The sequence below is a fragment of the Hylobates moloch genome, unplaced genomic scaffold, assembly GCF_009828535.3.
Source record: "Hylobates moloch isolate HMO894 unplaced genomic scaffold, HMol_V3 SCAFFOLD_17, whole genome shotgun sequence".
Taxonomy (NCBI): Eukaryota; Metazoa; Chordata; class Mammalia; order Primates; family Hylobatidae; genus Hylobates; species Hylobates moloch.
The window spans coordinates 61,194,818-61,222,379 of record NW_026652292.1 but is presented as its reverse complement, the minus strand read 5'-3'; the positions used below and the strand labels follow the sequence as shown (position 1 = coordinate 61,222,379).

The 27,562-nt window shown below is 39.4% G+C and overlaps 1 protein-coding gene across 1 annotated transcript in view; it reads right to left on the bottom strand.

Annotated features, from left to right (window-relative positions):
- The window catches only part of DHX15 (DEAH-box helicase 15), a 61,453-nt gene extending 34,130 nt beyond the window's left edge, over positions 1-27,323 (bottom strand). Inside the window, exons 1-3 of the mRNA XM_032136118.2 lie at positions 27,092-27,323; positions 18,711-19,146; positions 13,094-13,287 (exon numbers count right to left, since the gene is read on the bottom strand). Coding sequence (XP_031992009.1) covers positions 13,094-13,287; positions 18,711-19,146; positions 27,092-27,162 — 701 coding nt within the window. The 5' untranslated portion in view covers positions 27,163-27,323. The remainder of the gene's footprint in view (positions 1-13,093; positions 13,288-18,710; positions 19,147-27,091) is intronic.
- Positions 27,324-27,562: the final 239 nt, after the last annotated feature.

Below are 27,562 nucleotides of genomic sequence, written 5' to 3'. Positions count from 1 at the left end.
ATTCACCATTTTGGCTCTTTTTATGATTAGCCTAACCTAATCTTTCATGGACGAACTGGATATTTTTAGCTCATGCCATCTGTTGGAGCATTAAGTTCAGCAAATTGATAGTGTACAACAAAAAGAAGTGAATTCTCTTTATTTCACCTAAACTTAATTCGAAATTTAATAAACTTTTGGCAAACAAATTCATCTTAACTCATTTATGTGCTTTATGCTTCTTGTCCTTGGTCATATTTTTAAAAATAAACTACCACATTCCTGGGAGGGACAAACAGCATTAGTTATAAGGTTATTTTATGTAAGACCAAGAAAGAAAACACACTGCCAATTAAATTATGACTCAGTGCCTTAAAGACAGTAAAGCATAGTGCATGAATCAGCAACACTATAGCCCGTAGCTGCTTTGAAATTTCTTTGATCTGAGGACATTTGGTAATTTTTCCTGTCTTCCGATATATCAGACACGAGATAGGCAATACTCTTGTACATGATCTCAGTAGCAGAACATAACACACAGCTTCCTCTATTTGTGAGTTACCTCTCTTAGCTTCAATAGAGCTGTCTGTTGATTTGCAGGGCAAAAAAAATGGATTGGTTACTCTTCCGACATTTGCTCAAATACTAGCATATTTACACTCTACTGCTCCATTTCCCAGCCTCTTGATACTCAGTACTCATTTCAACATGGAATCACAGTGTAATATTTAATATTTCTGAAGGCATTTAAATTAGCAAATACTCACAGTACAGACCCAACAATTCACATTATGTGAGGTGAAAATATGTACAGCTAGATCAAGTTCAAGCATTCACAGGCAATAATAACCAAACTGCCACCAACTACAAGACCTCAGGAGACTGTAAGACACATTGTAACTTCAGACAAAAAAAACTTGAGAAAAAAGTCACAGAAATGATAAAATATGACTTTAAGTTGAAAACTTCTTAAAACTAGTTTTAAAAGTCACCTTCTTTATTTTGATCTTTTTTTCTCCTCACATTCCTCAAGCTTTAATCAATCACAATATGGAGCAGAGCTAACCAACAGACATTCCTTTTTATTTTTCTAAGGGAAGAAATGTTACAGATGGCAGACTATAAATATTATAAATTAGCTTAATGGAAATATTTTATTGTGCTTTATTAACTATGCATATTGCAAGTACTTAGTTAAATGGCCAAAACTTCTGTCATCCACAGACAATTCCTAATGGTTCCTCAATACTGATCATCACCCAGTGATCCCATTCCATGAGGTGCTGCACTCAATTACTTCTTGCATCACCAGTTAATATGGGATATTGCTGTTTGTACAATGAAGAATTTCAAGAAAAATGAAATTTTAAAATTTCAAAGTTCTCAAGAACATAGTCAAATTTATTTATTTTCCAGTGAAGAAAATGAAAAAACCGTAGTCAACTTTTCCAGACTCTCAAAACCAGTTACTAAGACTAGGTATCACTGTACTGATTCCCAGTCCTAAGTCTCTCCTACATTAACACACACTTCACAAAGTCCCAGATAAAGGAACACATTGTACATACAAATTTCATAGCAAAAAGCTATTCGAAAGATATGCCCAGGTCCTAACCTGTGGTACCTACCAACGTGACATTATTCAGAAATAGGGTCTTTGCAGAAGTAATTAAGTTATAAATTTCAGACAAGATCGCCCTGAATTTAAGAGTGGGCCCTAAATCCAATGACCAGTATCTTTACAAAATGTAAAGAGAGGGAGACTTGAACACAAAAGGAAAGCCACGTGAAGATGAAGGCAGAGACTGTGGTTACAAAGCTACAAGCCAAGGAATGCCAAGGACTGTTAGCCACCACCAAAAGCTAGGAGACAATCATGAACGACTGTTGCCACTTAGAGCCTCCAGTTGGAACTAATCTGCCAATGTACTGTTTTTGAACTTCTGACCTTCAGAATTGTGACAGAATGAATTTGTTAATTTTAAGCCACTAAAAAAAAAAAAAAAGAAACAGTACTCGATGATTTGCTATACTGTTAAATGTATGAAACCCTTTGCTTAACAACAAAAAACTAACTTGACATAGAACTCAGGAAAGGCAGAACCAGGCACTGGAGATAAAAACAACAGTCCATTTTCCTTTATGTAAGAGTCAAGTTTTACTACCTTTCTTAGTAGTAATGAAATATTTATCCAGGCTAAGGATGAGTCACAATAGTAAAATTTTAAGTTTGAAGTTTCAATGATGAATTAATAAAAGTGCCACAGGATAGCCAAACTCTACACTTTACTGGGTGCCTTACGATCTACAGTGTTTTCCAACTGTTTTAGGGCAGAGACGCTCTTAAAAATTTATTAGCATCCCCTGGGAACTAGTAAGAACTACAAAACTTGAGTCTCATCTCAGATCTACTTAATCAGAAATTCCGAAGGTGAGGCATAGCAGTCTGCTGTAACAAGTTTTCAAGTGATTCTGATGATTGCTAAAGTTTAAGAAACACTAGTCTAAATTAATCAAATTAAGAAGCAGATTACCTAAAGTAGCAAAAACATCCTTGGAGTAAGTAACAGTTCAGCTTTTCAACTGTGACTGCTTAATAAAATATATCAAAAACCCAATGTACTGAATAGTATCAACCTAGCTTAAGTATTTTTTTGCAACAGGCACATGTAGATGGCATAGTATAACTACAAGCCAACTGCCAGCTATGATCTCAGCAAGATGATGACACCTAACACATCACTAATTCTGATTTGAACAAACCATGGTAAAACATTACATCCTGCAAATATACTACTTATTTATATTTTTGTATTTATATATGTATACATATTTTATGAAACATTCCAAAAAAATTACAAACTAAGCCTCAGAAAGGCAAAAAATCGTTTTTCTAAAATGAAAACCAGAAATCCCTACCTCAAACCTTATGATCCCTCCCCAGTAAAATTCCAGCTTGGTTAAATGTTTAAAACAAAAACAAAATAGTAAAATACATGGATTAAATTATTTGAAACAATATTGGGCAGGGTATGATGTAAACCCTGGACATCATAAAAGTGGTTAATTCAATACGTGTACAAAATTCAAGTTTCTGTGTTGCATGAAGTGTCATGCAAAGACAAAGAAATGTATGACAAACTGGGCAAAAATTGCAACTTATATCCAAAGTGCTAATTCTGTTATAAGCTCCTACAAATCAGTAAGAAAAAGGCCAACCCACTATAGAAATATGGGCAAAGCATATGAGGAAACATCTAATTCTATCAATTTTATAATACCGCATATTTGGTCAAATTTAAATTCTCTGAAACTAAGATGCATTTTAAAATAGCACCTTAAAAACAGCTATCAACTAGGTAGAAATCCTGAGAAGATGAAAAAAGCACCAGTCTCAGATTCCAAAAAGAAATACAAATCGCTAATATACAAAGATGTTCAATTTCACAGAAAATAAATGCAAGTTAAAACCATAAAGTAATCTCATTTTTCACTTAACAAGATTGACAAAAAGTTTTATAATGCTGAGTTGGCAAGGGTAAAGAAATAGATGCTCATTTACTGATTCCTTACTGGTGAGAGTATATAAAAATCTCTATGGAGGGCAATCTGCCAAAAGCTGATAAAATTCAAGTATACTCTATAACCCAAACAATTTCACTTGTAGGGAATTTATTTCACAGATATGTATGTGTGAAAAAAATGTGTGTACAAGTTTGTAAGAGGATATGGAGGACAGCAAATGTGTCTAATAGCAAAAACTGCAAATGAGTTTCCATCAATAGAATTTGTTAAGTAAACTAAGGTACAATCACAAATGCTATGCAGCCATTAAAAATAAAGCAACTTAAAACCACAATGAGATACCATCTTATACCAGTCAGCATGGCTACTAAAAAGTCAAAACATAACAAGGTTGTAGAGAAAAGGGAATGCTTATCCACTGCTGGTGGGAATGTATTAGTTCAGCCATTGTGGAAAGCAGTTTGGCAACTTCTCAAAGATTTATAATGGAATTACGAGTTGACCCAGCAATCAGAATATAAACCCTTCTACCATAATGACACGGGCATGTGTATATTCACTGCAGCACTATTCACAATAGCAAAGACATAGAATCAACTTAAATATCCATCAAAAGTAGAATTCATTTTTAAAAGTAGCACATATACACAATGGAATACTATGCAGCCATAAAAAAAGAGATCATGTTCTTGCGGCAACATATATGAAGCTAAAGGCCATTATCCTAAGCAAACTAACACAAGAACAGAAAACCAAAAACCTCATGTTCTCAGTTGGGAGCTCAACTTTGAGTAAATATGGACACAAAGAAGGGAACAACAAACACTGGGGCCTACCAGAGGGTGGAGGGTGGGAAGAGAAAGAGGATCAGAAAAACTACCTGTCGGGTAACTATGCTTATTACCCGAGTGACAAAGTAATCTGTACACCAGCCTGTAATCCCAGCACTTTGGGAGGCCCAAGCAGGTGAATCACTTGAGGTCAAAGTTCAAGACCAGCCTGGCCAACATGGGGAAATCCCATCTCTACCAAAAAATACACAAATTCGCCAGGCGTGGTGGCGTGCACCCGTAGCCCCAGCTACTCGGGAGGCTGAGGCAAGAGAATCGAATTGCTTGAACCCAGGAGGCACAGGCTGCAGTGAGCTGAGACTGCGTCACTGCACTCCAGCCTGGAAGAGTGAGACGCTGTCTCAAAAAAAACAAAAAAAAAAATCTGTACACCAAACTCCTACATGTAATTTACCTATACAGCACACCTGCACACATACCCTTGAACCTAAAAGTTAATAAATAAAGCAACCTGAAAAAGGCATCTATTATAAATGAATGGCACTGTTTAATCTGAGTAATCAGATTTACTGTTTTCCATATTACCTAGGAAAGCTTTACAATACACTCAGAGAATTACATGGAGTGATGAGGAATGATGATGAAGGAAATAAAACACACAGAGGTTAAGAATACACACTTGTTGCAAGACAAAACTGGGTTTAAGTCCCTGTTTTCCTATTATTGTCTGATCTTGGACAATTTCTTCTGTAATGGTCCCTTTGTAAAAATGTGAACAGGGTAAAAATTGTTTAAAATAAACAAAACAATGTACATATATAAAGTCCTCAGTACACTAACTGCCTGGCACTTGGGAAATATTCAATAAACAGTTCTATACCACACTCTTAACTAGCCTCCATGTAACTCATAAATCCTTGGGATAGCCATACACTTTATGAAACACAGTGTAATATATACATAATCCTGTCTCCATCAGTTGGGTCAAGAGAATTACAGTTGACATGAAATGATAAACACCAAGCATAGAAAAGAGTCATATATATGAACACTAAGTCGTATGTCTCAGAAGTTTAGAACAAGATGAATCTCTCACATACACAAAACTACCAAATCTGTGAGACAACTCGGAAAGATTTAAAAGAGCCTAGAAACCAAGCATTCCAAAAGACTGAATTGTCTTAAATTCCAGAAAAGCAACTTGTGTATTTTCTAAATGTTTGAGTTTAAATTCCAGCTTTAGAAGTAAATGGAATTCCAAACAAATGACCCATACTCAACAAAATGGTGTTGATTAATGTTAACAATAAATGAACCTATAGGTCTTATATTTAAATGTCCAGGTATAATTTTTCTATTTACAACTGATCTTTTAGGTTTATCTCTATATACATATAAAGAAATATATATAATCTATATATACAGAAATACATATATATGTATGTATATATTTTAAAGAGACAAGGCCTTGCTATGTTGCCCAGGCTGGAAGGCAGTGGCTACTCACAGATACAGTCCCACCACTGATCAGCTTTGACCTGCTCATTTTCCAACCTGGGCCAGTTCACACCTCCTGGGGCAACCTGGTAGTCCCCCGCTCTCCAAGGAGTTACCATATGGATGCCAAACTAGCACAGTACATCCCGGAACTCTTGGACTCATGCAATCCTCCTGCCTCAGCCTCCCAAAGTATTGGGATTACAGGCATAAGCCACTGCACCTGGACTTGTTTACAACCTTAATGTCCATGCAGCCAAAAGAAGATTAAACTCTTTTTTGGGGTATAAACAGATCACTCAAATGGTAGAGTAAGTTGTTGATTCCATCTGTAAATGCATTAAATGATCACCTAGAATACATATGTTCTCATTTTAATGATTTAAAACATAATTTTTTACTATTTTCCATGTTCAACATGTAGGACATCCCAGGAACTACAAGTTTAAGGTAGTTGAGAGTTTCAAAAGTAGACCATAAATCCTTTTGATGTTATATTTGTGAAGCTAGACTTTTGACAGTTGCTGTTTTAAAAAGTATGAGGCAAGGCTGGGCGCGGTGGCTCATGCCTGTAATCCCAGCACTTTGGGAGGCCAAGGCGGGTGGATCACGAGGTCAGGAGATCACGACCATCCTGACTAACACAGTGAAACCCCGTTTCTACTAAAAATACAAAAAAAAATTAGCCGGGCGTGGTGGTGGGCGCCTGTAGTCCCAGCTACTCGGGAGGCTGAGGCAGGAGAATGGTGTGAACCTGGGAGGCGGAGCTTGCAGTGAGCCAAGATTGCGCCACTGCACTCCAGCCTGGGGGACACAGCAAGACTCCGTCTCATTAAAAAAAAAAAAAAAAAAAAAGCATGAGGCAAACATCAGTATAGAACAGGAAATAAAAGAGGTAGCGTTCAATCTGTTATCAAGGTTTGAGAAACTGTGAGTGATCAAATAGCATTAACACACTAAGTAAATAATGGTGGTTATTTAAGAATGAAATAATTTTTCTTTCAATGTATGTGTAGTATTTTTTAAAAGAAACATAAATACTTAGGTTATTAGGTCCCAACTACTTAGTAAATGGAATTCTGAAATATTTCTTTAGGCCTGGGGTACTACGAAGAAATTATTGAAATATTAAGTGCGCTGTCAATTAAGACAGTGTGAGAACTTCAACCTTAATGGAAACCAGCTCATCTACCTAGAGTATCAGGAAATGATTGATACTATTTGCTACTGGCTAGTCCATCTGCCTATCAAAGTCTCTCCGTCCTTCTCAACTCAGATGAAATACCTCCTCCTCTGTGAAATCGCTATACATTCAAATTACCTTCTTATTGGCTTGACAGCTTACCCCTCCCCAACCAAGTCAGTGAAGAACCAGTGATATTAGCAGAGTCCTTACATAATGTTTCTTTTATTGGTGAAGGAATAAACAAAGACAGGCTCTAGTTCAATCTGGTATGTTCTTAACAACCATGTTACACAATATGAGTAACACTAACTTACTGTAATCACAATAGCACTACATATAGCAAAATACTGGTTACAATGACAACAAACTACTAGCTGTAAATGCTCACAAGGAAAGGGAACATATTTTGAATAACTTAGAATCTATAGTGTTTCAATGTTCAATACATCAAACAGGGCAAAAAGGAAACATCAAACCCTGGACTCTTAAAGAGAGCTGAAATGTTTAAGACCACAATCAAACTCATACAGCTTTGTTAGTGTAAACAGCTAAAATACATTTGGTATGTATTTCAGAGTTAGATACCTAATCACGAAAAAATGCCTAAGAAGTTAACAACAGAAAATAAAGACAACTAAATAAAAATATATTGCCTATTCCTCAAATTTTCACAAGTTTTAAAGGGAATATTCTTTCATCCTCAACAGAACTCACAGAAAGCTAGAATGAATGTGTAGGTTCTACTTAATATTTTGTAAGATATTGGCACTGTATAAACAAAGAGAGCCTTCTCTATCTAATCCTCACAAATACTTAAGTACAAAGGTCAAATTTAACAAAACACATAGAGCCTCAGCAAACCAAGTTAGCTTTCTAGGAACTGGCAAAAGCCAATAGAATTCTACTTCTAGGGTGACCACAGTAACTTTTTAGTCCTCTGGTAGAAACTGCCTAAGTGTTAAATAACCACATTTATCCTTTATTCCCACCTCTTTTGAACAGTCCAATAAAATTACCCTTACCTAACTTACGTGCTACACACGAACTAGAACCAAGACTGCCACATAACAAATGTTCAATAAATTAGTTTATAATTGTTTGTATAATTAATGGTCCTTAAAGTGCCACATCTGTTTCACCTTTACCTCCAGCCCTAAAAGAATACTTGAATTGATTCATTCCAGTGACAAGTCATGTCAAGGTTTAAGTTTACATCCCCAATTGTAATTCAATTATCGTGCCAAAAGGAACTTCATTAAATTGGTTTTATAAGTCCCTCTCTAACTGGGTTAACTGGCTAAAAAGATCCAATAATTTCTCCAACTGGAAATCTACCATCATCACCAAGAGCAGCAAGAATCAGCAATGCTAACTGACGCACCCCTAAACAGAGTGCCATAAATGACGAAGAGTTGTACACAGACAACTATATCTGATCTCAGAACAACCCTATCAGGTATTTAGTACCAGCTCCGTCTTTTGAAAAAGAAATAAGCACATGAAGGCTACTTAACACATAGTTAATGTCACAGCTAATACGTGGGCAGAGCTAGGACAACTCAGACACTGACCCTAGAGGCTATGCTCTAGGATCTATTTCCTTTTGATTCTCTTCACAAGCCACCTTTTTTTTTTTTTTTAAGAGAGATGGAGTCTTGCTCTGTCACCCAGGCTGGAGTGCAGTGACACAATCCTAGCTCACCTCAGTCTCGAACTCTTGGGTCCAAGTGATCCACTCACTTCATCCAAGTAGCTGGGACTACAGGTACATACCACCATACCTGGCTAATTTTTTTATATATAAATCTTTGGAGAGCCAAGGTCTCACTATGTTACCCACCCTGGACTCAAGTAATCCTCCTGCCTCAGCCTCCCAAACTGTTGGGACTACATGTGTGAGCCACTGCTCCTGGCCTCAAGGTATTTTTAAACCAAGTTGTTTTGTTGGAAACCCACTCTGGAATATGCGTAAGTAGTTTTTATACAGTTAGTGCTTCAGTCAGCTGTTTCCAGAGGCACCAAAGAATCCACTATGGCAATACCCTGTAATTCCCTATCCCATAACCCCTGTTCTGGCTAACCACTACTTTAAATTCAACCCTTGACTTAAATTCCAACTTCCTGGCTGGGAGCAGTGGCTCACGCCTGTAATCCCAGCACTCTGGGAGGCTGAGGTGGGTGGATCGCTTGAGGTAAGGAGTTTGAGACCAGCCTGGCCAACATGGTGAAACTCTGTCTCTACTAAAAATACAAAAAGTAGCTGGGCATGGTGGCACACGCCTGCAATCCCAGCTACTCGGGAGGGTGAGGCATGAGAATTGCTTGAACCCGGCAGGCGGAGGTTGCAGTGAGCCGAGATGGCACCACTGCACTCCAGCCTGAGTGACAGATGAGATGAGACTCTGTCTCAAAAATAAATAAATCCAACATCTTCCCACCTAAACTTATTCTCAAATCATTCTTTCATATGAACACCCATATTCTACTTCAGAAGGTTAATCACAATGTCAAGCTTTTTATTTACATTTTTATTTGCTTTAACAAGAACAGGGACTAGATTCATTTTTCATTATACCTAGTACTGCCCAACACATAGAAGGTACTTAATTATTAGCTGACTGAATGACTAATCATTATGTGTACAAATTATTAGGTTCCTTCAACATAAAAATCTCTAATTTTACAGCTTAGGAAAAAATAAAAAGGAAGCATATCACCTAAAATAACAGTAAAATTACCTACCAAATTAACAACTTCAATTATTATGTTTTTCTACACATACAAGATTATCAAATTGTTTTCTTCCCTAAAAAATTATCAGCTCCTTCAAAAAACTGAAGGTGATTTTCTGAATTAAAATGTTACAACCAGGCTGGGCGTGGTGGCGGCTACCTGTAATCCCAGCACTTTGGGAGGCCAAGGCGGGCAGATCACAAGGTCAGGAGTTTGAGACCAGCCTGGCCAATATGGTGAAACCCCGTCTCTACTAAAAATACAAAAATTAGCTGGGGGTGGTGGCGGGTGCCTGTAATCTCAGCTACTTGGGAGGCTGAGGCAGCAGAATGGCTTGAACCCAGGAGGTGGAGGTTGCAGTGAGCCGAGATTGTGCCACTGCACTTCAGCCTGGGCGACAGAGAGAGACTCTGTCACCAAAAAAAAAAAAAAAAAAAAAAAAAAACAAAAAAGTTACAACCACAGACAAATGCTTCTTAAAATCCACGGCAAAAGGGCTACACCAGAAGCCAACAACCTCTCCTTCCCTACATCAAAATGAATCAAGGTATTTACACTGACTAGTCACAAATACAGCAATATATTGTTCCCTGACTGGTAAGCTCTTTAGGTATCTCATTGGGTTTTTTCTTCATAATTTCCACTCCAAGACAATAGGAAAGTAAGTATGTTGCAAAAAGAATGCCTCAGAAGAAAAGGATAGGGACAAGCAAACACATAAAAAAGGAAATATAAAAACCATTTAGGAGTGGCAGCTTTGTAAACTTACTTGTCCACTGGGATGGGGTAGCCATTTAAGGCTAGACTAACAGAGTGTGCACTAAGTTATACCAGGTCCAATCTTCCGAAAAGAGCACAGTATCAGATCTATAACCTAAAATTTATGAATAGGCATCCCAAACACTGAAGAAACTATCTTACGGACCCTTAATCTATATGGGGACAATTTAAAGATACATTATTTAGCTAAAATGCTCTCAAACTATGGTTAAATTCTGTGCTCCTCAAGCATAATCTGCCTAAGTTAGCCTCTTTACCATCCTAGAGTGAAAATTAAATTTCGCCCTGGCTACACAATGGATATATAAGCATTTTATATCTATATATGATAAGAGCTACATTTAATGAAGCATTCCCATTAGTTAAGTTCTTCCTATCAAATAGCAAAGAGTTACATTTGAAATTTTTAAATTTTAAGCTAACTTATTGTAATAATACACTCCTTTACTTATATTACTTAAAGGCAACACCAGGTTAGCTCCTAAAAGAAACTCCAATAAGCTTACCCTGTCTTAAGTAAGCTTTTAAAAGTAGTTATAACCTCTAGAAACTGCTCCATTAAAAAAAAAAATCACAATGCCAAAAATACTTCATTTGAACTATAAAATCTGTTACTTGTCATTCCCTATGAAGTGAACCAAAATCTTTCAGAAGTACTCATCTTTTGAAAGCCTATCCTCCACCCACTTCCTACTACACATACACACAGCACCAATATTGCATAACTTTCTTGTATCCCAATTTCCAAATTCTGTTCTCAACTCAACTGTGGCTTACCAAGAAAAATTCAATGCAATGTGAATCAAGTCAGAATAATGATATTCCTCCTAAAGATGAGTAAAATCTCCCCCTTATTATCCTCAAGTCCTTGACATTATCTGCATTTTAAAGTAATATAACATAATGAGCTATGATTTTGCTTATGTAATTATTGTCAATTATACTGTAATTACCAGTGATCAATAACATATCACTGAACAACTACAAGAATTTATTCAGTGAAGATTAAGGTTTAAGCCAAAAATATGTACCATAAAGTCATAAGGATAAGCTTATTTAAATATTTTAAACTTCAACTGCTATTAAATATCATGCTGAATAAAAAGTTCTAATAAAATGAGATAAATCAAAGAATCAGAAAAAACTGACACAAATGTTGAATGAAGACTGGATATTTTGATCCAATAAATTGTTTTAAGTTATGATAGCTCTATTTTTAAAAACTATCTCAGAGACACACACTGAAATATTTATATATATAATTATTTGGTATCTAAGACTGCTTCAAAATAACATGGGACAGGGAAACGGTTTTGGAATATGAATTAAATAAAATTGAAATAGTTAAAAGTCGATGATAAACACATGCAGTTCATTATTCCATTCAATTTCTGTGGCTGGGTGTGGTGGCTCACGCCTGTAATCCCAGCACTGAGGGAGGCTGAGGTGGACGGATCATGAGGTCAGGAGTTCGAGACCAGCCTGGCCAACATAGTGAAACCACAACTCTACTAAAGTTAGCCAGGCGTGGTGGCGCACACCTATAGTCCTAGCTACCCAAGAGGCTGAGGCAGGAGAATCACTTGAACCCAGGAGGCAGAGGTTGCAGTGAGCCGAGATGGCACCACTGCACTCCAGCCTGGGCAACAGAAAAAAAAAAAAAAAAAAGAGACTTTTTCATTATCCCATTAAACTATATCTCTCTGACAAAATCATATCACTTGCCTACAAGAAATGTGGTCTTGCTATGTTGCTCAGGTTCAAATGCAGTAGCTATCACAGGCATGATCAGAGCACACTGTAGCCTTGAACTTTTGGCCTCAAGCAATTCTCCTGCTTCAGCCTACCAAGTGGCTAGGAATAAACAGGCATATGCCACTGAGTCCCACTCAAACAAGTCACATTTAAAAGAACTTAAATATCACATAAATACAGAATAAGCAGAAGCAACCAGAGGGAAGTAAGACTTGAGAAAGAATCATCATCAGGTAGCACATATCATAACTTATGCAGAATGCAAGTATAAGACAATAAAAAGTTGGTAGGGTTAAAACATTAGAAAGCTCAATATGGTAGTCAATTATCTGCACGGTAGCTATAGAGAAACGAGGACCTAGAAGCAGCTCTAAGAGTGTATTACAGAACAAAGGATTCCGCTTTTTAGCTTGTAACAGACGCAGAGTAATAGTTGCATAATTAACATTAAAAGTCCTCTCTCCCCTAAATAAATCATATCCCATCCTATACATTCTTCTAAAAGTAGTTATCTTTTACTAAGTAAGACCTATCACTTTCCTTTTCTTTCACAATTAAATCATACACCATTGTGTCTACTAAAACCACACATTTTACAGTATCAGTAACATTTCACCTAAAATGCAGAACCAAGTAACTAAAATCTGACCTTTGAACTTCAATTTCTACCAAATAACTATAGATTACCAATAATATATAATTAAACTAAGGTCATGTGGTAAGTCTAAGAAGGCCTACTTTGGACAATTCTAAATTTGGATGACATAAGCCTGCCCTAGCAAAGTCTTCTAATAGCAGAAAATGGCAAGCAGAGAAATAAAAGCATCATTAAAGGTATAGTACTTACTTAAGAATGGTTTTTGCACTACTGCAGTCTTCAAATCGAATGGAGTAACCAACTTCCTGGCCCAACATCACATCCATCTCATCAGCAACTCTCTGAGCCACACTCATTGCAGCCACTCTCCTGGGTTGGGTACAGGCAACTCCTCTCTTGGGTCCTGGTAATGATCGCATGTACTCCACACACCACTGTGGAATCTATCAAATAATTTCACAATTAAATTAATTCTATTCTGCCTGCATATCAAGTATATGTAACATAAAGCACTTCATCTCATTCCAATGATTTAAAACCAAATCCAATTAGGCAAATGACTAAAAGACTTGTGACTCAAAACTTGTAACAACACAAGCTCTCTAAACCACGGAACAGTTATGTATAATACTGATATGACACACACCCAAGTTGGGTAGACACAATCAGGGATACACTCGACAGTGTGACTATCCCATCATGAAGTATTTCTCTATGCAATTTTAAAAAATCCAACTTACAACAAATTCTACTTTATAACAAACGTTTCTAAGAAAGTGTAACTTTTAAATTCTTACATAATTTGAGTTGCAAAATCAAGTAGAAATCATACCCCCTTGTAACTCTGAAGCTCTACTTTCATTTAATTCAATTCAAATTTGGTTTATAAGCCAGCAGAACCTAACTCTTGGCACCCAACTCTTGTAATCCTGTGCTTTCCCCCTCAGGAGCAGTATGCACAATGGCAGCACCTTAGGTACCACCTTAAAGTCAATTTTAAGAACTGCCAGTCTCAAATTTAACAGGACCTAGAGCAGCACCACTTCGTTAAGCGCAGCCAAAGGGGTGGGGGACCCCCAAGCACAAGTTAAATTGGTTGCCATGACGGCAGTACATTTTCCCCCAGTTCCATTATCAATATAAGCTAATGGTCTCCCCAATTTTACAGTTTTCCAGTCACTTAACTGGAAAAGAACCATGGGAAAAATGTAAGTGCTCACCATATTAAATGGAAATCCACTGCTAGAAGAGCATAACTGGTTTACATCAAAGCTTCCAAAAGCCTATCAAACTCTAATGCTACAGGAAACATGGAGTTTTCTGCATAGTATCAGTACAGTAAAACTGATAAGGAATACTGGTGGCTGCACTATTATTACATTTTAGTTAGGTTGCTTCTGCAATTTGGGGGTAACTTGTCACTAACAAGTATGTGAAAGGGAGGGTAATTATACTGATTCTCTAAAAACATCATATATATCTTTAAAACACTTTAAATGAACAAAAATAGCTAAAGAAGTAGTATCTATCGGGTTCTGTAAATCCACAGACCCAAGTTTAAGTGGTTTCCTAGTCAGGCTATAAAGCCTTACTTACTGATAGATCCTCAATTCGGCAACCCTTTTACAAAGGCAAAATGTACTTTCAAAGATCTAGAAAGTGAAATTCACTCACTGGTGAACTAAAGATAGTTAAAATTAATTCAAAATTCTCAAGGCAAGAATGTTCAGATCTTTTGTTTTTTTGTTTTTTGAGATGGAATCTCACTCTGTTGACCAGGCTGGAATGCAGTGGCACAATCTCGGCTCACTGCAACCACCACCCCCCAGGTTCAAGCGATTCTCCTGCTTCAGCCTCCCAAGTAGCTGGGACTACAGGCACGTGCCACCACGCCTGGCTAATTTTTTGTATTTTTAGTAGAGACGGGGTTTCACCATGTTGAGCAGGCTGGTCTTGAACTCCTGATCTCAGGTGATGCACCCGCCTCGGCCTTCCAAATTGCTGGGATCATAGGCATGAGCCACCATGCCTGGCCAAGAATGTTCAGATTTTTTAATTCACTCCGCTAAAATCAACAGCTTACCTCCACTTTAAAAACAAGATCAACAAGTTAATTAGCAGCTCTCAGGACCCCTGTACACTCACTCTGAAAATGACCAAGAATGCCAAGCTACTAATAAATTTACTGTGTCAAGAAATTAAAACTGAAAAATTGGTAAAATATTAATTCCTAACAATAAAAACTCATTGTTTTAACACAAAATAACGCTTTCTATAAAAATGACTACTTTTCAAACAAAAAAACTTAGCTAGAAGAGTGCATTTCCTTATATTTTCACAAATTCTAGGACCCCCGAAATGGTTTCAAGGACTTTCAAGAACTCCCTGGCAATAGCTGGAGAACCAGTCAGTTAATGCATCTGTTCACATTTCTAAGGAAAATAGCACTAGGAAAAGAAGGAGGTCCTGAGATATGCAGGCTACTGTTGTATTCAAGCCAGGGATCCTTTTTTTTTTTTTTTAAGACGGAGTTTGACTCTGCTGCCCAGGCTGGAGTGCAGGGGCGCAATCCAGGCTTACTGCAACCTCCACCTCCAGGGTTCAAGTGATTCTCCTGCCTCAGCCTCCCAAGTAGCTGGGATTACAGGTGTGCGCCACCACGCCCAGCTAATTTTTGTATTTTTAGTAGAGATGGAGTTTCACCATATTGGCCAGGCTGGTCTCAAACCCCTGACCTCAGGTAATCCGCCTGCCTCAGCATCCCAAAGTGCCAGGATTACAGGCATGGGCCACTGTACCCAGCCAGGTCTGAGTTATTCTAAAGCCATTCCTCCTTTTCAGCTTCTCTGCTTCCTCCACTTGAGGTCATCTTAAAAACTGATCCTCGGTGTCTAGTCTTCTTGTTTTACACAATATCCTGTGAAGTCTTGTATGTTCTAACTTCTAATACTACCTATAATACATCAATGCCAATCCTAACTCTAGCTTCCATCTTAGAGCTAACGGTCATTTCCACCTAGTCGGTATCTCAAATTCACACATTCAAAAGCAAAACCATTCCTCACCTTCCTCCAAAATACTTTTAATTCCTAATATCCTGACTCCAATCCATTATTTATTTTCTATTCCCAAGGCCCTTCACAGAATCAAAACTTTTGTTATGACCTCTTACATGGTCTATCATCAATATGTTCACTAGACAGGACATTTTTTTTAAAAAATCCTCATCATTCCTCTTCAATTCAAGAGCTCTGATAGCTTCCGATCTATATAAAATATATTAAGGCTCAACTTACAGTTCCAGTCTCACCTGCCCCACCTCCACCTTCCCAAACCCTCTGTATTCTAGCCAGAGCATACCTGCATTCCCTTAGCTCAACATGTGTCCTTGCCCACACTGTCCCTTTGGCTGATCTAGCTTCAATTCCTTCCTCATGTGCAGTTATGTGTCTACTAAGCAGCAACGTGAAATGTCTTTATTGTAGGTCTGTCAAAAGTTAAAGTCATGGCCCAGTGCAGTGGCTCAGGCCTGTAATCTCAGCACTTTGGGAGGCCCAGACAGGCCAATAACTCGAGGTCAAGATTTAGAGACCAGCCTGACCAACATGGTGAAACCCCGTCTCTATTAAACATACAAAAAAAAAAATTAGCCAGGCATGGTAGCGCGCGCTTGTAGTCCCAGCTACTCAGGAGGCTGAGGCAGGAGAATCACTTGAACCCAGGAGGAGAAGGTTACAGATAGCCAAGATCATACCACTGCACTCCAGCTTGGGTGACAGAGCGAGACTTTGTCTCAAAATAATTAAAAAAAAAAGTTAAAGTCATTACTTTAGATTTTGTTCAGAGAATTTTTCTGACAAGAACAAATCACCAAAAAAAGACTGGCTTTAATGGTTTGAGTCAAAGTTTAGTAAGAGCATGCTAGGAAACATTTGAATGAAATTCACTTTTTAAACTGTTTGGTTTCCCTTCAAATCCCCCAGATGTGCTGTAATCCTCAGTATTCAAGTATCTTAATTACCCCTCTAAAAGTTAAATATTAATCCAAATAATCACAAATCTCATCCTGAGTTTGACCTGACCTCCTTCTACACTAACCATTAATAAACTCATCTCTGAAATGAGGCTACCCATATCAGACCACAGAATAGCAGTATGAAATGTAACTTTAGATATAAAGACAAAGGTACAAAGTTTTAAATGCTGAGCCCACCAAAATCCATAATCCATGTAACCCAGGACAATCCACTAAACCTAAGTTTCTCATAAACCTAAACCTCATTTTGCTCATCTGTAAAGTGGTGATGAATATCTTCCCTGCAGGGTTATATAAAAATGTAAATAAGCTAATACATGTAAAGTATACAGTGACTGGCTTTACCCAAATGTCAATTAAATAGTAAGTTCAGAGTTACAGTCTTTCATGTAGTTTGAAAATTCTTTAAATTTCCGTAAGGTGATTTCCCTAACATCAATTCTAAGTTTTCCTTCATTAAAAAAGAAAAATTGGGAAGGCTAAGGCATGAGGATTGCTTGAGCTCAGGAGTTCAAAACCTCAACTCTACAAAAATTTTATTTAAAAATTAGCCAGGCACTGGTGGCATATGCCTGCGATCCCAGCTACTTGGGAGGCTGAGGCAGGAGGATCGCTTCAGCCCAGGAGGTTGAGGCTGTGTTCATACCACTGCACTCCAGCATGGGTGAAAGAGACTCTGTCTCAACAACAACACAAAAATTTAAAAAAAAAAAGAAAGAAAGAAAAAAGAAGAATGGTACTAAGGCTCAGTCTGCCATAAAAGCTTCCTATTTTGGTTGGTACAGTACCTTCAAGATGTCTCTATGCACATGTAACTTTAGAAAAAGATAAATTGTGTATGCAGTATGTTCAATCTCTGCATGGTAAGACAGGTAATTATTAAATTCGCTTCAATACTTTGCTGAATTTTTCAAAGTTTCTACAATGATAAGGGACTGCTACTTTTGAAACCAGAAATTTTTAATTGATGGTTCAGGCTTAAGTGCATAAAGACAGTTACTTCTCACCCACAGCAAGAAAATGCAAATTAAAAAGTACATTAGAATGCAATTTTTCACCTATTGGATTTGTAAAAATTCATGTTTTAATAGTTTCCCATGTGTTCTCATACATGCTCATGGAAAGGTAAATTGATACGCTCCCTCTGGAAGGCTATCCAGCTTTCTGTATCACAATTACAAATGATGTTCTGACCCAGCAATCTCTGCTTCCTACAGAAACACCTGCCCCATGCAAAACCACCATGGGAAACAGCCTAAATGTCTATCAACAGGGGTCTAGTTAATAACAGCCCATCCATGTTTAAAAAATATCCTAGCTATATTACAAATAAGACACTAGTAACAGTGTTTAGTTCTATGGGGGGGAGGACGACTAGATGGACAAAAGTCACTGGTATAGACTTTGTATCATTTTAGCACTTCATTTTTTGGAAAAATAGATATTTGCATGGTTCAAAATACTACATTAAATACAAACGACAAAAATCTACCCCACTGATTTCTCCACCCAAGCACCAGAAAACAAACTGTGTGTCCCTAAATCTGTACTGTCCTAGAGTCAAAATGGGTGGGAGAGCACCACTCTGCCATACATAAGGTAACAAAATTTGAAAAGCGAGCACCACTATTTTCCCCTAGACTCAGGGGAGAGAGGTACTCTCTACAGGATTTCCACTCTGAAATTCAGAGTGCCAATTAAACATCAGATCAGCTATTCTTCAAGATGTTCTATAGGACAGACAAGGGAAATGACCACCAGAATCAAATATGCAACATTTGGTAAACTTAAACCTAAACGAAATACGTACCATGGTATACAGTAACTCACCTGTGTTGTTTTACCAGACCCAGTCTCACCAACCAGTACAAAGGACTGATGTCTAACCAGAATATCTGTAAACCTATCCTTGTACTCCCAAACAGGGAGCTGAAGCCGTTTCTTTAGAATATCATAGTATCGAGGAGTATGGGGTAAGTTGGTGAACGGATTAATGCACTGTGGAAGTGACGTGTGACCTGCATGTCCGGCGTGCGTTGAATGAGCAGAATGTGTTGAATGCGTTGAATGTGCTGAGTGGGTTGAGTGAGCTGAATGGGAAGCTTTTAAAGGTGGTAATCCAGCACTGATAAGCATAGCATTCGTTGAAGCTCGCAACTCCTTCTCCTTTTCTTTCTCCCTCTCTCGCTCTCTATCTCCTCTATCACGTTCTCGGTCTCGATCTTTAGACCGATCTTCACGATCCCGGTCTCGATCTCGATCCTTCCTAAAAACAAAAATTTAGAATTCAGATTCTGAACTTTATGCAGAATGTTCATGGTAGCATTATAATCACAAAGAGAGTAAATGTCCAACATTCAAATGAATAAAAAGTCCAATGGATTATGTAACTATCAGAAATAATAAAAAATACCCTACAATCAAGGGTCTCTCATACTCCACCACAAACATCTTTCCCTTCCTTGCTGATGCCTCACTTTCCTTTTTTTTGAGACGGAGTCTCGCTCTATCACCCAGGCTGGAGTGCAGTGGCGCGATCTCGGCTCACTGCAAGCTCCGCCTCCCAGGTTCACGCCATCCTCCTGCCTCAGCCTCTCCGAGTAGCTGGGACTACAGGCACCCGCCACCACGCCTGGCTAATTTTTTGTATTTTTTTTAGTAGAGACGGGGTTTCACTGTGGTCTCGATCTCCTGACCTCGTGATCCGCCCGCCTCGGCCTCCCAAAGTGCTGGGATTACAAGCGTGAGCCACCGCGCCCAGCTGCACCTTCCTTAACTTTTAACATAAGGTGAGGTAACACAAGAACTCAGTCTGCTGCAAGTAAAACCCCTCCTACTTAGACAACAGAAATCAGATACTGAGGGTAGGATGAAGAAAGGATAGGTCCAAATTGAGTAAAAGAAGATGGCATCTCAATCTTTCTCAAATTCTCCTTCAATTTGTGAAGAAGTATTTTTTGCAGTAAAAGTATATTCAGAAGTTAGCACAAACACTGCTACTGGAGATAAAGACAACTCCACCTCACATCATTACAGTCAACAGTGGTGGTTTTTGCTCAATACTTTTATAATCCACTTCTAATAAATTACTTTAATATTCCTTTCTTTGCCATAGGACAATGTTTGGTTGTAATGCAAAGTGAAAAGAGCATAGTACAATGTTATACATGTCAATATCTCAACTAATACAAATATGAATTACAGGACTGCAGAATTTGTTTTCTTAGTTATACTTTCCAGCACTTTCCCAATTTTGTTCAGTAAATGTATATTGCTTTATTAAAAAAACTGAAATTAAAACTTTTATTCCTTCTTCCTTGTTTCCTCTTGCATTTTAACCTAAACAGCAACAGCAAAACACTGAAAGCACTCTATCAATCTATGTACCTTGGTCTACCATAAAATGAAACATAGCCAAATTAAAAGTAAGCTTCGCTGAATACTATTAAGTTGTTTAACATGTTCAAATTATGCAGGTAGCCACTCTATTAAACTTGGGTCAATTTTAAGTAGTCAATTCTGGTATCTACTTCCAGTTACTAGAGATTGACCTTAGTAAGTCATTTTAAAAGTATCTATGCTAAGAACTTCACAAGCAGAATGGCTACAGGTTGTTCATATGCGTTGTGGCTGAAAGCAGCACAGCCTCTGGGAGACTGGTGGTGGGAATAAAATAAAATAATCTATGCTTGTTCATTTTACTAATCCAGTTTACTTCAGACCAAGTCCTTCAGCACAGAAAGTTGCCTCAAGATGTTTAAACCAGACTTGAAATAATGAGGCATGATGGGCTATGACACAAGCCCCTAAACATGTCATTTTTCCTTACCCACAACACACAAAAGTACAAATTCCCTGTGCTCCAAGTACAGTTGTGTGACATGTACAAATTTACTCAAAAAGTGGAAAAGCCATATATATGCATATATAAACATGAAAAGTGATTTTCCCCTCTTCCATCCCAATGTTCACCTTCTACAAAAATCACAGAGCATACAAGCCAGAACTGTATGAAGCCTCTCATTTCACCTGGCATAAACAGAAAGAAAATCAATGGGAAACAAAAGTCAAAGGATAACTTAAACATAAAACGAAGTCTCACAATTCAATACTTGAGAGTCTGGGCCTATCTTCTGAAATATGCCATCAACCATCTTTGCTTCTTCTGCTTCTGGCCTAAGGTGACTGTTAATTAAGTGTTTACATTGCTCCAAAATGCCAACGAGGTGTAGTTTATAATAAGAGTACACAGAAATGTACCCAGCAAAGTAACAAGCACTGTACTCACAAATGGTTCAAATACTTGACGCCTTAAAGATCATGGATCATACATCTAGAAAAGAACTCTTAAAGAACATCTGGTCTAAACAAAAAGGATTCATGTTTCTAGTATTCACTCAACCACGGGGGAAGGAGGAGATGACAAAAAATAATTGAAACAACTTTTTTTTGAGATAGGATCTTGCTCCGTCACCTGGGTTGGAGTGCAGTGGCTCACTGGATCATGGCTCACTGCAATCTCAAACTTCCGAGTTCAAGTGGTCCTCTCACCTCAACCTCCCGAGTAACTGGGACGATAGGCATGCACCACCACGCCTGGCTAATTTCCTATTTTTGTAGAGATGAGGGTCTCACCATGTTGCCCAGGATGGTTTTCAACTCCTGGGATCAAGCAATCTCTTGCTTCAGCCTCCCAAAGTGCTGGGATTACCGATATGAGCTACCATGCCCAGCCTAGTTTAATGCAATTAAGACATGGACCTAACCTTTCAAGAGTTACAAAATTTGGGGGAAGAGGGGCGACAGACAAAGTAAATCATGTATTATACATTGCCTTAGTTTGTTAAAGTAATACCTATACTAACAAAGATTTTTTCAGGGGCCCACTTCATCAGATGCTTCATTACCAAACCAAACAAAGGATGTATAAAATACATTCTAAAGATAAAAAGGTTAGCTGCTGATCAAGCAATGGGGACAGCTGTGGTATTAAGATAAAAGGAATGCTGGAATCACCGTTGCAAGACACCACCTCAATTTACTGATCTGCAAAATGAAGAGCATTTTCAGATACTTTTAGTCTCAGATTAAAGTAGAAAACAGGGAGGATGCAGGAGGCAAATTCAGCCACCTAGAAATGTTGCTTATGGCTCAAACTACCTTCCTTCGATGAGAGAGGGAGGATACAAATGAAAGGTGAGTAAAAGGGGAAAATCAAACCCTCCACTTCATAAATATTTGTCAACTATTATGCATGTGCGTGTTTTCTTTTTTAAACAGATACTTTTTATTATAAACGAGTTTTGTTCTTAAAAGTTTACTAGTTGAAGTATAAGGGTTTTTAAAAACTGGTATCAAGTCAGTGCTTCAGACACAGCCACAACACGAGCAGGGAGGGAGGTATGACATGACACAGTTGTTGAACATACTGCTCTGTACTGTGTCTCAGTTCAATCTTGGCTCAAGACTTAAGCCAACTATACGATCACAGTTATTTCTTCCCTCACCTATAAGATGTGGCTATCAATGTTTTCTAGAGTATCAATAGGATTAAATGAGTTAATATATGTGATGTGCTTTAAGTGTTGTCTGGCACATTGCAAATGCCCAATATTGGTTGTTGTTGTTATTATTACTATTATTTTGAGACGGAGTCTTGCTCTGTCACCAGGCTGGAGTGCAGTGGCGCAATCTCAGCTCACTGCAACCTCTGCCTCCCTGTTTCAAGCGATTCTCCTGTCTCAGCCTCCAAAGTAGCTGGGACTACAGCCACGTGCTGCCACACCCGGTTAATTTTGGTATTTTTAGTAGAGACGAGGTTTCACCATGTTGGCCAGGATGGTTTCAATCTCTTGACCTCATGATCTGACTGCCTCGGCCTCCCAAAGTGTTGGGATTACAGGCATGAGCCACCGCGCCCCTGCCAATATTGGTTATTATTAAAGATCTTTTTAAAGTTCTAAAACCATGTCAAAATTCTACCTGGAGGGCAAGACCTAATAACTCACGCATGTAACCCCAGTGCTTTGGGAGGCCAAAGTGGGAGGATCACTGGAGGCCAAAAGTTTGAGACCAGCCTGAGCAATACAGTGAGACCCCATCGCTACAAAAAAACTTTAAACTTAGATAGGTGTGGTGGCACGCCTCTAGTCCCAGCTACCTGGGAGGCTGAGGCAGGAAGATCACTTGAGCCCCAGAATTTGAGACTGCAGTGAGCCATGATCACACCACTGCACTCCTGCCTGGCAAACAGAGGAAGATCCTGTCTCTAAAAAATAAAAATATTCTACATGGAATAATAACAGGCACTGAAGTACTGCTAAGGAAGACGTTAACTGGTCATCAAAATCATGGTATTTTAAATAAGCATTGCCTTTTTTTTTTTTTTTTTTAAAGACAGTCTCCCTCTGTTACCCAGGCTGGAGCACAGTGGTGCAATCTCAACTCACTGCAACCTCTGCCTCCCAGGTTCAAGCAATTCTCCTGCCTCAGCCTCCAGAGTAGCTGGGATTACAGCGGTGCGCCACCACGCCCAGTTAATTTTTGTATTTTTAACAGGGACAAAAACAGGTTTTACCACGTTGGCCAAGCTGGTCTTGAACTCCTGACCTCAGGTGATCCATTCACCTAGGCCTCCCAAAGTGCTGGGATTACATGTGTGAGCCACCGCGCTCGGCAATAAGCATTGCTTTTTATCTGTCAATCTTATTTCCAGGAACTTCTCAAGGATGTGTGCAAATACATATGTATAAGGATGTTCATCGAACTTCTCATTTATAAAATAGCAACAAGTGGAAAACTACCTAAATATCAATGAACAAGATATTGGTTAAATAAGTGATGTCATACCTTTACAACTGGAGTACTATGGCAGCCAATCTATTTATTTATTTATTTATTTATTTATTTATTTATTTATTTATTTTGGGATAGTCTCTCGCTCTGTTGCCCAGGCTGGAGTGCAGTGGCACAATCTCGGCTCACTGCAAGCTCCGCCTCCCGGGTTCATACCATTCTTCCTCAGCCGCCCAAGTAGCTGGGACTACAGGTGCCTGCCACCACACCCAACTAATTTTTTGTATTTTTAGTAGAGACGGGGTTTCACCGTATTAGCCAGGATGGTCTTCATCTCCTGACCTCAGGTGATCCACCCGCCTTGGCCTCCCAAAGTGCTGGGATTACAGGCGTGAGCCATCAAGCCCGGCCTATGGCAGCCAATTTAAAAGCATAATGTATACCTACAGTTAATGACATTTCTGAGTGGAAAAAAAAAATCAAAGTACAAAATGACACGCGTTGTTGATCCCAGTGATATTAAATTTTATAGTTCATATTTTTGAGTCAATATGCAGAGATCTTAAAAAATGTTCACCAAAAACTGTTCTCCAAAGATGGAGATGAAGATTTTAGCGAATGCCTTCTTTAAACCTTTGAGTATAAACATTTCTTATGTTCCCTGTGGCAAGTTCATTTAACCTCATCTACCATACAGGATTGTAGTGAAAATGTGCATGCTTTACAAATGTTATCACAGTATTAATACACTAGCTTTACTTTCCCATAATTAACAGAAAAAACTCTTATCAGGTGGTAATATCAAAAACCAACATCAAAATGAAAAACGTCCCTAACATCGAAAACTTTTTTCCATACTTCAACGGTAAGTATGGAAAAGTATTACTTTCGGTAATAATTGTATAGTGAAGATTCTGTGGGTTGACAAAAAGAAGAAATGAGGCCAGAATATGCAACAGAAACCTATAATAACTTCACCTGATTTCAAAGTTAAAATATGCCAGGAGTAAATAAAGCCTTATATAGTCTGGAAGTATTAATGTAAGTGAAATCTCCCACTGAATTACCTTCCCTTCTCAGTACTGGAGAAACCCTATCTGGCAGTGGAGTTTGTAAGACGGACAAGCTTATACTCTCAGATAAAACCACTTGCTATCAGGGGAAAAAAAATCTGCAGGATTGCATGGCAGTCAACAAGTGACTTAAAATTATCGAGTATGAAAAAATTCTGATGCCGATAAACATTTTAAGTCCACTGTTAAATAAAACCAGTTCTATGATAAATGGCACTCAAACGACATAGAAATGAGTATAAAAACTTCCCTCTACAATTTCTTATAACTTGGGCATTATTCCAAAGATGAACTCTCCTTTATCCATAGGCAAATTCTAAATAATATACAAGGGAATCATAAAGCTACCATTAGACCCTAAAAGTCAACCTTTTTACTAAGGATATCTGTTTTTGCAAGAGAAAGTTAACAATCGCACATACATATGTTGGGACCACTAATCCCAAGGGAAACATTTTAAATGGTGCACATATGCACAAATACAAATGAATTCATTCATTCCCTCCCAGAATATTTTGTTCCAATCTGACCTCCTGTGAGAGACATCAGTTCCAGATGACAGCAATTTATTTTTGCCTCAGAGAAATCAAGAACTAAGTGTTCCCTACTTTACCAGCGCATTATAAATGTCATTAAAATAGGCTGTAATGACTCTTAACTACAGTACTGAACTGTGTGCTGCTGAGTGAAAATGATAAAGGCAGGGTTCCAGATCCTGCTGTAAACTTGCACAAGCCACCTTAACTCTGTTTTCCATTTCTCATTCCTTGATCGGAGCTGAGTATAGTCTTTTTTAAGTTGCTTCCAGCTCTGAGAGTCTGTGAGATACAGCTCAGAGGCGTTAACGTTTTGCGGGGGGTAATGGTGGGGGAGGGTGATAGCCTAAAGAGAGTCTGTCTTACGATGTCATTGTCTTTTTACAATGCCTAATATTGTAAACTAAAGATCTCACAAAATTAAAATACGACATGCTTTTGCTTTCTATTGAATAATTCAACATATGGCAAGGCCTCAAAAAGTACACCCTCCTATCCTGGCTTATACTCTACAATGACACTAAACATATCCCTGGAAATCAATTTCAATGAAGAACTTTCGCTGAAAACTTCAAAAAAGCTATACAGGTGACTTGACACAGTGATTCTGTATCACAAGTACACAATAAAATGATACAATTATGCAAAGTATTTGGCTATTCGGGCTTTTGCGAGTTTTGCCCGAATTATCCAAACAGGTCTTTGTACTTCAGCAATGAAAACACACACGGGACAAGAAATGATTTTCACGAAATTGCTTAAATTAACTGCTAAATTCCTCTGTACCTTTAAGGAAAGGAATCTGGAACACCATGAGTTTGTGTAAGTATTTCAACTCTCAACCTCCACATGGGCGGTGTTTCGCCATAAATACTAAAAATACGATTTGAACATGATCCCTGTATTTCAAAAGCTACTTAGGAAGAAAAGTGGGACATGCACAGAAAATAAATGATGAAAAAAAAACAAACAATGCCTTCTAATCCCTCCCCATGGGATGATGTTCAGTAACCAGTTTTAACCAAAGCAGGAAATAGAGGAGATGGCGGGAGCGTAGGCAGAGGGCGGAAGTTTGCTAGTATCTACTTTGAAGTGTTTGAATGGACCAAGGCACGCTCTCTCCCGCCGAACTATAAACTCAGTCGCCCCAAAGCACCAGCCTTCCAGCCCATCAGGTGATTACTCCACGTTTTCCTTTCTCCAGGCAGATCCTGTACTCCCACCTCCCCCGAGAACTCCCCATTTGCTGGCTTCTCTCAACTCCCGCCACCCCCATCCCAGCCTACATTAGAATCCACGCGCTGCTCTCACTTTCCGCCCTCCGCCTTTCCCGTCTGGAGTGCCTGGCCGCGCCCCCACCCAGGCCCTCCCCACGGCCCCTCTGCCTGGGAAGTGCCTGCTGCCCTTGGAAGCGAACACTCCCGCCGCGCCCTCCCCCACCCTCTCCCCCGGCTCCAGGCCTTCCTCGGGAACCGAGACCTCGAGGTCCGCGGTTCACTCCCGCCCGACGCCCTCGCAAGTGACTCCCGCTCGGTTCGGCCTGGGGGAGAAGGCGCCCTCATGGCCACTGCAGGCCTCTCCACCCTCCGGCCTGGGCTGGGCAGCGGTCCCGTCGCACGCAACCCCCCGCGCCCTTGCCGGGCCGAACGGGCGCCGCGCTTCTCCGACCCGCCGCTAGTGAACCCAGCCCAGAGGGAAACAAAGGCTCGGGCTCCAGGACCCGCTCGGCCAGGCCAGCCCCGGCCCGCTCCCTGCCAGGACCCCAACAAAGCCCGAGCTGCCGCCTCGCGCCCCCGGCCTGGCTTACCCATCGGTCCCCGCACGCTTCTTGCCAGAGGGGTAATCCTCCCCTAGGTCCAACCGGTGCCGCTTGGACATCCTCGCAGTCTTCGAACGGGCGATTATTAAGGAAGAAAGCTGGCTGCTGTATGGGCACAGTCGAGGACAGCCACTTAACTCTGGAGGACCCCCACCCCTCCCGCTACTACAGCCCACACGGTGCGGCCGGAACCAGCAGCTAAAATGGCGGCGGCGACGAGGGCTGGGCCTCCGCGCGCGCGCGCTTCCGCAGCGTGCGTGCGTGCGAGTGTGCGTGTGAGCGAGGTGCGCGAGCACGCCGCCTAAAGGCGGGAACTCCTGTCCCGCCCGCTGCCTCATTGGTCCGACCTTTCTTGAGTCTCCTCCCTCTTCCTGTAGCTTTCCCCTCCTCGGAGCGGGTGTTAGGAAGAGCCTGAAGGCCTTCACTTTCCATTTCAGGCTATCCTTGCCCCTCAGAGTC